Source organism: Triticum dicoccoides, chromosome 1B (genome assembly GCF_002162155.2).
Source record: "Triticum dicoccoides isolate Atlit2015 ecotype Zavitan chromosome 1B, WEW_v2.0, whole genome shotgun sequence".
NCBI lineage: Eukaryota > Viridiplantae > Streptophyta > Magnoliopsida > Poales > Poaceae > Triticum > Triticum dicoccoides.
Window position 1 is genome coordinate 224,070,211 of NC_041381.1, and position 11,314 is coordinate 224,081,524.

Here is an 11,314-nt window from a genome sequence, read left to right on the forward strand (position 1 = left end):
ACCAAGGGAGGGACAAATAAATAGGATAGTATAGTCTATCTTCTATCAACAATACAGATAGAATATTTACAAATCAACAATAATCAGTTATATGAACATGCAGAACGAACAGTTAGCATTATGTTATGTACCGCTTAAGAACCGTGAAATAATTAATTTGGCTCGCCACTTAGCATGGTTTCAGTCAAAACTAACCCTAAAATCACTGCTTGTGAAGATTTATGCACAACTATGAGGTAAGTAAGGGTAGTATTGCCCCTAAAAAAAGGATAGTAATGATCTGCAAAAACCTGATTCAGATAGCAAAGCAACCCAAAAATCAACTAAGTAGTTATCAATTATCACACTGTTATGGCTACAGAGCAGCAAGCGCCTGAAGGACAAGGATAAGGCATTCACTCTTGTCTAGCCAGTGACTTGACTCAATTCGCTAACAAGGTAGATTAACAATATTTCCTCAAACATCAGTGTAGTTACCTCGATCTTCGTTACCTCTGCTTTTAGGTATTCTGAGGGGTTAATACCTATTCAACTTCTGCGGGTAAATCCTGTCACCGACGGCCCACCTGCAACTACTTTTGAGGATTTTTTCCATTATGCGGGCAGAAGAAAAATATATACATGGCCATTCCGCGGGTAGAGCTGAGGCGCGGTGGCTACACACAAACATCGCTACGGATCTCAGTGCAGGATACTTAGCAGTGATTTAAGAGATGATGCAGCATAGAACAAACATCTAGAAGGTTTAACTAAGATAACTGGCAATCTAACAAGAGTATTTTTTCCAGTTCATTTAGAACTCTACTTAGAAGTATTGATATTAAGGTCTCCAGGACAAACTATAATTCATGTCAGCTACCTATCAAGAACAATCTATCCGTGAAATGAGAAGCGCCTATATAGAACAACTATTTTTTCATTGAGGCTATCACAGTACAAAAACTATGGGAAGAAATAGGAACTTGCAGCTGACCAGAAAGCAGCAGCTTCACCGGTGTGAGTAGCTCATGTGGTTGGCTCCACCTGCATGCTAACAGGAGGTGGTGAGTTCGAAGCTTACAGAGAGCAATGGTTTTTTTCCTTCCTTTGCGAGCTTTTTAGCTTTTTGGGTTCACTGCTGTGTGTGTTTCGTGGGCCGGCCCAGGGCGGGGCGCTGCAGGCGCCAGAACCGCGAACGGGCGCCTGCAGCGCCGTATAGGAGCTCCCGCTTATTTCTACATAGCTACTCAAAAGAACTTTTTTCTTTTGAGACAAAGCTACTTAAAAGAACTGGCCCTAAAGCTAGCCGCGTAGCATTTTACAAGGCCTTATGGGCCTCTATAGGCATGGGCGCGGATACGCCGGGTTGTCTAATCTGGGCTAGTTTTATCTGCACTTTGTAACGCTTCCCTCCTCCCCGCCCACTCCCTCAAACCCTACCGCCTCGCTGCCGCCGCCATGGCCTCGTCGTCGTCTCCGGCGAGTAGCCGCCCGCCTGGCCCGTTTGCTCTAGGGTTGGAGTCCTCGGCGAACAAGATTGGCATCGGCGTCGTCTCCATGTCCGGGCAAATCCTCTCCAACCCGCGCCATACGTACATCACCCCGCCAGGCCACGGTTTCCTGCCCCGGGAGACCGCGCAGCACCACCTCGTCCACCTATTCCCTCTACTCCGAGCAGCACTCGCCGAGGCTGATGCCTCTCCTGCCGACCTCGCCTGCATTTGCTACACCATGGGCCCCGGCATGGGCGGGCCTCTCCAGGTCGCCGCCGCATCGGCCCGGGCTCTGTCGCTCCTATGGGGGAAACCGCTTGTCGCCGTCAATCACTGTGTCGCGCACATTGAAATGGGCCGCGCGGTCACGGGCGCCGTGGACCCCGTTGTGCTCTACGTCTCAGGTGGCAACACGCAGGTCATCGCGTATAGCGAAGGGAGGTACAGGATCTTCGGTGAGACCATTGATATTGCCGTGGGGAACTGCCTCGACCGCTTTGCGAGGATCCTCGAGCTCTCGAATGACCCCAGCCCTGGGTATAACATCGAGCAGGTAACCCGTTCGTCAAATGCTAATTCTCTATATATGACTTCCAGTTTACCAATGTTACTAGAAGTTAGGTGCGCTTTGCTGCGCCGTTGGTGTTGTTGGGTTTCTTAAAAAAAGTTTTAAAATATAAGTTCTTTTACTTTTCTGAAAAGTCAAACCTGTTAAGTTTGATCAAATTTGTAAGAAATATATCAAAATCCATAAATCACATCGATATGATTAGATTCATCATGAAATGAATTTCCGTACTCATTTGTTATTATTGTGGATCTCGATATTTTTTGCTTTGAACTTGGTCAAAATTAAAGAAATTTGACTTCCAAAAAATAATATCCCTTATATTGTACTCCCTCCGTCCGGAAATACTTGTCATCAAAATGGATAAAAGGGGATGTATCACTGTCTCTTTTCATCTATTTTGATGACAAGTGATACATCCCCTTTTATCCATTTTGATGACAAGTATTTCCGGACGGAGGGAGTAGAACTGATGGAATATTTAGTTTGACAGATGGGAGAGAAGATGGAGTGTGTTTTATATTTATTTATAATGCGGTGATTTGATGGGCCTTCCGTGGTGCGGTTCTGTGTTATCCGCCAAATAGCGTATATTTATGTGGGGAAATTTCTATGTCAGGGGCTGCATGTACTATATTGGTGCCATAGTATCACATGGTGACGATTCTCTTTTTCTAGGTGGTTGGAGAGTGCACGGGATTGATACATTTTCATAGGCCGGTTGCTCCTGATTGATTTGAAAAATCGTTGGCCCGGTCAAATCGTAAACCAAATCCAAAATTGAATACCACAATTGAATGAAATTGTTTTAAAATGGGAACATAGGGAATCACGAATGAGAGAGCCCTTGAGAAGTTGTTGACCAGGCTGACTAATTCTAAATTGAAGACCTCAGTTAATCGCGAGGCCTTAAAAATCGGGAACCATAGTGTATAGTATAAAAGAATTGAATTAGAGAGCTTTGAGAAATTGTTGACCTGGTCAAAATCGGATGACCCAATCCCAATTGGAGACCTCAATTGAATGTGGGCTCTTTAAAACTAGGGAGCTTAGTGTTATAGAGGATTCGTAGCTGTATATGCATATATATGCTCGTTTCTAGTTTCAATTGTGATTCACGCCTAACTGCGTGAGTTGTTTAGTTGCTTCAAGCACTTCGATCTGTATGGGATAATAACATAAATAGATTAATTACGAGATATATGAACTAAATTGAGAATGTGGAAAATTGGGATTTTTATCTGGTCGATCTGCGAATTGATTTTCAATGTGCCGAGCTGGTGATTCTTGCCTGTATGAGATAGTATTTGCAAATGAGAGGACCATGTATTATTGCATATGACCAATGTAGCCATGTAGGATGATTGCATAACACAGAATAAACAATTGGATTTGTGATGCCATTTTGATATTCAAGTCCTTTGGACTGCCCTCCAGATTAGCTTATACAATACTCCTACCGTTCCTTTATATAAGGTGTATTTGTTTTTTCAAAAGTCAAACGGGTGCATGTTTGACCAAGTTTTTAGAAAAATATGTCAGTACCCACAATACAAAATTTATATCATTTGATTCATCATGAAAAGTAGTTTCATATTTTATCTATTAGGTATTACAAATGTTGTCCGCAATCATGATTATCATGAATGTCATTAGTAAAGGGAGCACAATAATGATTTAATTGGGGGTGTGTACGACGGCCTTACAACGAACGTGGTTGTACACCGACAATATTGACACTTCAATGTTTTCTTAATAGTTTCAGTTGCCTCGAGGGACTGTGATCTAGTCCTATGTTAGGAAGGCATTGTGGGAGGTTTGGTTGGAAGCCCGACTTGAACAACGCTCCTCGGTACACTCTCCAAACTTCTCTTCCTTAACGTCGGTCCTAGTCGAACGAGGCTCCTCGGACATGGCCCTAGAGCTCCCCGCACGAGGCTTGAACCTCTGTGCACTACACTTGATTCTCTTGAGAGTGACCGAGTTACATGCACATGGGGGCTTTATATAGCCTATGGGTCCTTCACAGATGAACAAGACTACCATTGAGATGGTAGGTGGAGCGGTAGTGGACCTAATCTTTGGTCCACGGGTCCATGGTGTACTAGGAGGGGACGCCCATAGCCTATGGTGGACCAATCCCTCTCATCGCTCCACCATGATGGGATTCTTCACTTAGGCTTCTTTGCCTTAGTTGGCCTCTTTGACTTGGTCTTATCTTTTTTCTTTCATTTGACTTGTTGATCATGGTTGGTTGCTTGACTTGTATTGGCTTGGCTTCATGTGAATATCAAAAGTTGAAGCATAGGTTTACGTGCACCATATAGGGTTTGAATACATGTGAATATCAAAGAAATTACCAAAAAATGCAATGCTAGATTGTATACATGCATACATTTGTGCAATAATATAATTCTTTGTGCATTTTACAAAATATGTAGAGATATAGACATTAGAGATGCTTACATGGGCCCATAACCCACAGGTCTCGGGATCGAAACCCGACTTTGATACAAACGCCGTCGGACCCTGGGACCAAAATTATACAAATCTAGCTATAGAGAATGATACATAAAGCTGAGGTTCACGCTCGGACAATGACACCAATATTTGATGGGCCGTGAGCTCCTAATAGTCTCGGAGAGCTCGAAACATTCAAGCCACTACCCCACTACTGGATCACCTCGTCTGAGCGGGGTGGTCTCAAACATTCTTTCAATTGATCTAACTGAGCCGAAGCATCAATACATACCCAGCCACAACCAGTAAAATGCACACATGGTTGGAGTAGCTGATATAGCTCCTAAGCTCTCAGTACATGAATTGCTTCACCCTGTATCCGATCATCCGCTAGCACATGCATAACATAGATTCCAAGACCCTACACAGAACGTGCACTTTATATCAACTAGCACATATGCAACGGGATAAATTGATGTTTTGTGTAATGTCTCACATCGCCGGATTTACTATGAAGAACATGTTGTAACGCAGCATCCTTCTACAAAATAAATATAAAAAAATACGTTGCAATTTAGCCGTGTTTATATTTTCTTTGCCGGGCATAATCTCCCACTGATTCCATTGAAGTACAATCCTTTTTAGTGGAATTTAAGTATAATCCTTTCACTAATTACCATGACGTCCTCATCCGTTTTAGTCGGGAATCAAATCCTTCCTTTTCTAATTTAGTAGCCCCAACAGATTGAAGCCTACAGATCATTCCTTTTAATTACCCTACCTCAAATCCTTCATGTATAATTTATTAAGACCACAATCTTTCTTTTAGTTATTCCACCAATTTACCTATAATCCTTTCTTTAATTAGCCACATCTATTTAATTATTCTATTTAAGCCCACAATCTTTATTAGCTCATTTGCTTAATTAGCTCGCACTAAACATTATGACTGCCACTCGTATATTTAGAGGGAGTTGGGATTAGTAAATGTGTAAGGTGCATAGGTTGTTGGTTGTTACATCAAAGAGCTAGACAGGAGGTCATGTGTTTAATTCTCACAATGTTGATTTGTTTTGACCCAATTATTTTTCGTGGTCTCTATTAAAGCCCATAAAAGGCCCATCAACATACAAGTATCTGGCCCAGATCGCTTAGCGTGTGTAAACCAAATGAAAAGGACTAAACCAAACCAAGAATATCTATTCCCTTTAATAGTAGGTATAGATACTTGCATCATGCACGCCATGTGTGTGAAAACAAGTAACACAACTCTACCATTGAAAGCATATATATAACAAAGTCTCATAAGAGAGCAAAGATAGCAGTTATATTAAAAGCAGAGGTTTCATGACCCAACAGTACATCAAGCATCAGCGGAAATGAAAGATGTCCGAGTACAAAACATGTTTAATGAAAGCCTAAGAGGGATGAATAAAATACAATGACCCTTCCAAAGGCATAGATTGTTGTCTGGACCTCCAAACTACACGCCGACATTGAGGTCCACGTAGTAACCACCATCGGGGTTGTAAGCCTACTCACAAGTTACTAATGAACAACAAGGGTGAGTACAAATGTACTCGGCAAGACTTACATCAAAACTAGCTACATCTATGTTAACCTCCACAGTAATACACCACCTTGAACCCTCCCACGACTCGCAATTTAAAGTAACCATTAAAGTTGTCTATGATCAAGCAACAATCTCCAAGTTGTCCATAACGGCATAACCACGGACATGACTATTCGAATAGATTTAACCTTGCAGGGGGTGTACCAATTTACCCACACACGTGTCAATCGGCTCTTAGCATCACATCACACCCGCCCATTGGGGTGCTCACAGAGGGTCATGGACCACAACACTTCCCCTATGCTGCATTTAGTCCAGCTAGTCACCCATCTGAGTTTTACATGAATCGCGAGACCGGCCAAATCTTTGATACAACATCAACTGTTGTATGGAGGACCCAAGCCTATCTCCCACAATATAGTTTTATCCACTTGACAAGCCGTGCTACAATCCTACCATGTTATGCCGATTATCTTTCTATGCATATACCAAATGGAAACCCTGAATTATGGGACTCTTGGAGCGATCTGAGGTAAGGTACTACCACACTAGGCCAAGGGGTGACCCATATAACCCCGTGTGGTTAGCACACTCAATCTTGGATCAAGATAATGAGAGGTCAGATCCTAATAGTGGCGTAAGTGAGACAACCCACCATGTTCTCCAACATGGCCACTCACCTTTGCCTTTAGTCATATTAACATAATTATCCCCAGAAGCAGACCACAATCCACTTATCATGTGTATGTACCAAACGTGGTTCATCTCCCAGATGGATCAAGACTCACAACCCTAAGCACATAGATAAGCACGACAAGAGTGTAGGGCCGGCATGATGATAACACCAGCAACAGTGCTTACATGCTTCACAAATAGAATCTTGTCTCTAGAAAGACTATCGCTTGTTCAATGAATACTAAGCTGATCTTTATCTCTAATTTTATCTCTATTCCTAATTAAAGTAGTACTCTATATTAACTTTTAGATAATGCCTAATTTTATGTTTATGCACACGTAATGTTAATTAGTTGGGGCAAGATTAGAGATGCTCCATAATGATAAGATATTAATTGAGGACCAAGTAAACCATCTTTATATAAAATAAAGAGGAGCATGTATCTATTGCCAATCAAGCTGTGGTAAAGTGTTTATCAATCTAATCTCTTTCTTTGTCATCCTCCCAAATCTATGGTATATTCAATGTTCTCCAATCCTCTATACCCTGCCAATTTGACCATCCTTATCCGACTATCCCTTAATGATTGAGCTATTTTCTACTCCCTCCGTCCCAAAATAAGTGTCGCTGATTTATTACAAGAGAGAGTATTATTTACCTTGCATGGACGTGATGCCAGTTAGGTGAGATACACTTCATTGTGTAAAGAATAGATTAGGTATGGACTTGACTTAATGTATAGGTTCTCGTACTTATTTTTAATTTTTTTGTAATACTCTGGCCTACCCCAACTTGTTTGGGGTTGAAAGACTTTGTTGTTGTTGCTGTTGCAAAACCTGGGGTAGATCAGACTTCATACAAGAGATTGGTGTTGATAAATTTGACGGAACTTTGAAGTTGTTGCTATATTGTTCTTTGTCAATTTCCTTCTTGCTTCTGTTGAAATTCAGAAGTATCACATTACTTAGTCAGGTAATTTTGATTCAGTAGTAGCCATGACCTACAATATCATATTTCAACCATACAGTTCATATGGTATTTGATATATGGGCTTGTTTATTTGTGCCGTCAAAAATATATTTGCCTTTTACCAAGATTCCTTGCACATCATTAGACCACAGGACTGAGTTTTCTTAAATTGTTAAATGTGCTCAAATCATAAACATTGTCCGATTTTCATTGTTTTGCAGTGTTAAGGATCTTGACTAATATCCTGCAATTTTTTTGAAAATCCAGCCATAGGCTCAAAGTAGAAAATCTTGATCAAGTTAAGTTATGTATGATATGCAGAAATATTTAAGTGATGTTGGGTTTGAACTGTGGAAGCCTATTTTTTTATTAGCATTTGGGGCCTCTTTCATTCACGGGATTTCCAAAACGCACGAACAGGAAAAACACAGGAATGGAGTGGTATGCCATCTTCAATCCTACAAGATTAGTATGGGCATTTGATTGTGTGCAGGAAAAAAGTAGGATTCTTCGCTTGAGGTTGGAGTGGATGGAAATTTTCCTAGGAAAACTTAGTGCAAATAATTCCTAAGGAAAATTTTCTGATTGTAATCCTAATTCCTACAAATGAAACAACCCACATAGGGAAAAATCCTAAGGATTTGAATCCTCCAAAATTCTCTAGTAAGTAATCATTTGAATCGAAGAGGCTGTATTGAGCAAATGAAAAGCTGATTTGAAATGCGGGAGTAAATTAATGTTTGAAATAGAGTCAACGATTGAAGCAGATTCATTAACAACTCAATGTACAGATAAAAAATGAAAACGAACATACAGCGTAAATGGTTTTTGCAACGGATGTGAGAAAGAATGTTAAAACACTAAAAGCAGTTGTGCAATGCAAGTGTGATATTGGTGTGTACTTTCCATCTCATGTTGGCCTGTCCCTTCCATCCTTTCTTTTTGAAATAAAAGGTTATTCCCATTTCCGCGACAGATGTATGGTTGTGTCATGTAGTCTTCATCTTTCCCAGTGGCATGTTTATTCAGTCTACTCTACATGTCTTCCTCTCTTCCAGCTTGCAAAGAAGGGAGAGAAGTTCATCGACCTCCCTTATGTTGTAAAGGGTATGGATGTGTCATTTAGTGGCATATTGAGCTTCATCGAAGCTGCAGCGATTGAAAAGCTTGAAAATAACGAGTGCACACCAGCAGACCTGTGCTACTCATTGCAGGTATGATTTATTATTGAACTCCTTTAGTTTATCCTTGTACAAGTATTTAGGTAATGATTAAGCTTACTTTGATTGAAGATAAGTTTTATATGTTCTAATTAAGGCAGTTGGTGGCCATATCCAGGAAACTCTCTTTGCTATGCTTGTTGAAATCACTGAACGTGCCATGGCACATTGTGATTCGAAGGATGTTCTTATTGTTGGTGGTGTTGGATGCAATGAACGTTTGCAAGAGATGATGAGGATTATGTGCTCAGAGAGAGGGGGTAGGCTGTTTGCAACTGATGATCGATATTGTATAGACAATGGTGCGATGATTGCATACACTGGTTTACTGGCATATGCACATGGTGTGACCACACCCCTGGAGGACTCGACATTTACTCAAAGGTTCCGAACTGATGAAGTTCATGCAATTTGGAGGGAGAAGGAGGTTCCGGTATTAAATAACACAGATTCTGATGCAGCGGCTGAAGTATCCATAGATGGAACCTCTGGGCCGACTCCAATTGCTGTAGATTCCTGAGGTACAATTGATCTTTCCAATTTTATGCTACTGCTGATTGCTTTCTTGCGACAGTTAATGTAATTTAGACACGGTTAGCTGTTTGAACACTGTCCTGTAACTTTTGGACCAACTACATGACATTACCATGTTCATTTTATATATCCTTGCATTGATTTCTAGTTGACTGATTCAGCGATAATTCAATTCCTGTAAAGTCGTAACTTTTATGTGTGCAATGAATTGTTATCCCTTTTTTTGCTTTGTGCTGGTAATCTAACTGTATTACATATTTCCTGTTAACATTTAAGGACTTGGGAATATTGGTAGACACAAATCTGCAATGCATGCTTTGAACAGCAATGCTATTGTGCTGCTTTGGTTCCTATTTTATACTTATTTTCCTTGGAGCAAAAACTGTTAGGTTATAATTTCAACTTGTGACATTCTTAATCTTTGATCCATCTAACGCATTTGGTGTATTGTTTGCTTTTGAATGAAGGAACTGTCATAATCCTGACCAAATGATTGTCATTCTCCATTCTGTCACAGGTGCTGGTGCCTTTTGTTGATTATTTTGGAAAGATTATGTTGCTGCAGATATGAGGCTTTGCTTGATGATTTGTAGAAAGCCTTGAAGGCTAATGGCAGAGTGCCTCGTACATTTTGTTCGTCATGACTGACTGGAATGTCTCACCAGTTGCAAGTGATCTGCAGAAAGACATTGCTAACTCCTCTCCCTGTTCCAAATTATTTGAAGGTCTAGGTTTGTTCCAAGTTAAAACCTTGTTAAGCTTGATCAAGTCTACAGAAAAATGAACCAACATCTACAACACCAAATTAGCTTCATTAGATTCATCAAATATATTTTCATACTATACATATTTGATGTTGTTGACATTAATATTTTTTTCTATGAACTTTATCAAACTTGTAAGAGTTCGACTTAGGCAAAGCTAGAACTTTTGAGTAATTTGGGACAGATGGAGTATCTCGTAATATGGATTTGTTGATTGACGCTACCCTTCCGCTCCTATGTGTGTGATACTAGTATTTGATGAAAAAGTTAACTTAGAAGTTGAGAAAGTATGTTGGTAGCACTATTCCCATTTTGAAAGCTGTACGTTGCCCTGCTATGTGTGTGACACTAGTCTTTGATGTAGAAGTGAACTTAAAATTGAAAAATCATGTTGGTAGAACTGTTCCCATTTTGAAAATTGCAGTTTTGTTTTACCGATTGTTTACAAGGAGCAGCAGTATTAACGATGTTTGGAGCCTCCTGGGGCATCCGCGCCCTTGTGGGCTGTCTGATTGACGTGTGCCTCGCACTTGTTCTTGGCGCCTTGAGGATGCCCCAGAAGGTACGGCTGCGTTGAGGATGTTTGCCTATGGCACCGTAGATTTGTGGGATGAGTATCTATGGATGTCTAAACCACATGTCTCGAAGCATGGCCAGGTTTGCTACTGAAGTCGTCAAGGTTTTTTGTAGTGGAGTACTTGAAAGAACCAACTGCATGGCACTGTTGGAAGCAAGAGGGTGGAGAGATATGCTCAGATCCCTAGATCGCATACATTAGAAATGGAAGAATTGCCCATATACTCTAAAGGGAAACATTGGTACCATTGCAAGATGTTCACCATCATTCTTAAAGTAATTGTATGACAAGACCTTTGGATTTGATGGTCATTCTTTGAGATGTCTGGGTCTCACGATGATATCGACGTGCTGTAACAGCCTGGGTTTTCTTAAAATTAGAATTCCTTTTGCATCATTAGTACTGCATCGGTAGCACGTTGTCTTCGTACCGGTTTGTCTGGGTGTTTCATTAAACCTGTAGCCCTATTTTAGTTCATCGTTTCCCTGGAAAGGTGATAAG

The 11,314-nt window shown here is 40.7% G+C and overlaps 1 protein-coding gene across 1 annotated transcript; it reads left to right on the forward strand.

Annotated features, from left to right (window-relative positions):
- The first annotated feature begins 1,361 nt into the window (after nt 1-1,361).
- On the forward strand, nt 1,362-10,459 carry LOC119329249 (probable tRNA N6-adenosine threonylcarbamoyltransferase). Its single transcript, XM_037602263.1, has 4 exons — nt 1,362-2,025; nt 8,777-8,932; nt 9,057-9,459; nt 9,990-10,459. The coding sequence occupies exons 1-3, from the start codon at nt 1,438-1,440 to the stop codon at nt 9,456-9,458; spliced, it is 1,146 nt and encodes a 381-aa protein (XP_037458160.1). The 5' UTR covers nt 1,362-1,437; the 3' UTR covers nt 9,459; nt 9,990-10,459.
- Nucleotides 10,460-11,314: the final 855 nt, after the last annotated feature.

What these genes read in the sequence shown, in the direction of transcription:
- LOC119329249 (XM_037602263.1), top strand. Translation starts at nt 1,438, where the DNA reads ATGGCCTCGTCGTCGTCTCCGGCGAGTAGCCGCCCGCCTGGCCCGTTT. An exon ending in CTGGGTATAACATCGAGCAG is followed by an intron (nt 2,026 to 8,776) that starts GTAACCCGTTCG and finishes CCTCTCTTCCAG; the next exon opens with CTTGCAAAGAAGGGAGAGAA. An exon ending in ACCTGTGCTACTCATTGCAG is followed by an intron (nt 8,933 to 9,056) that starts GTATGATTTATT and finishes GGCCATATCCAG; the next exon opens with GAAACTCTCTTTGCTATGCT.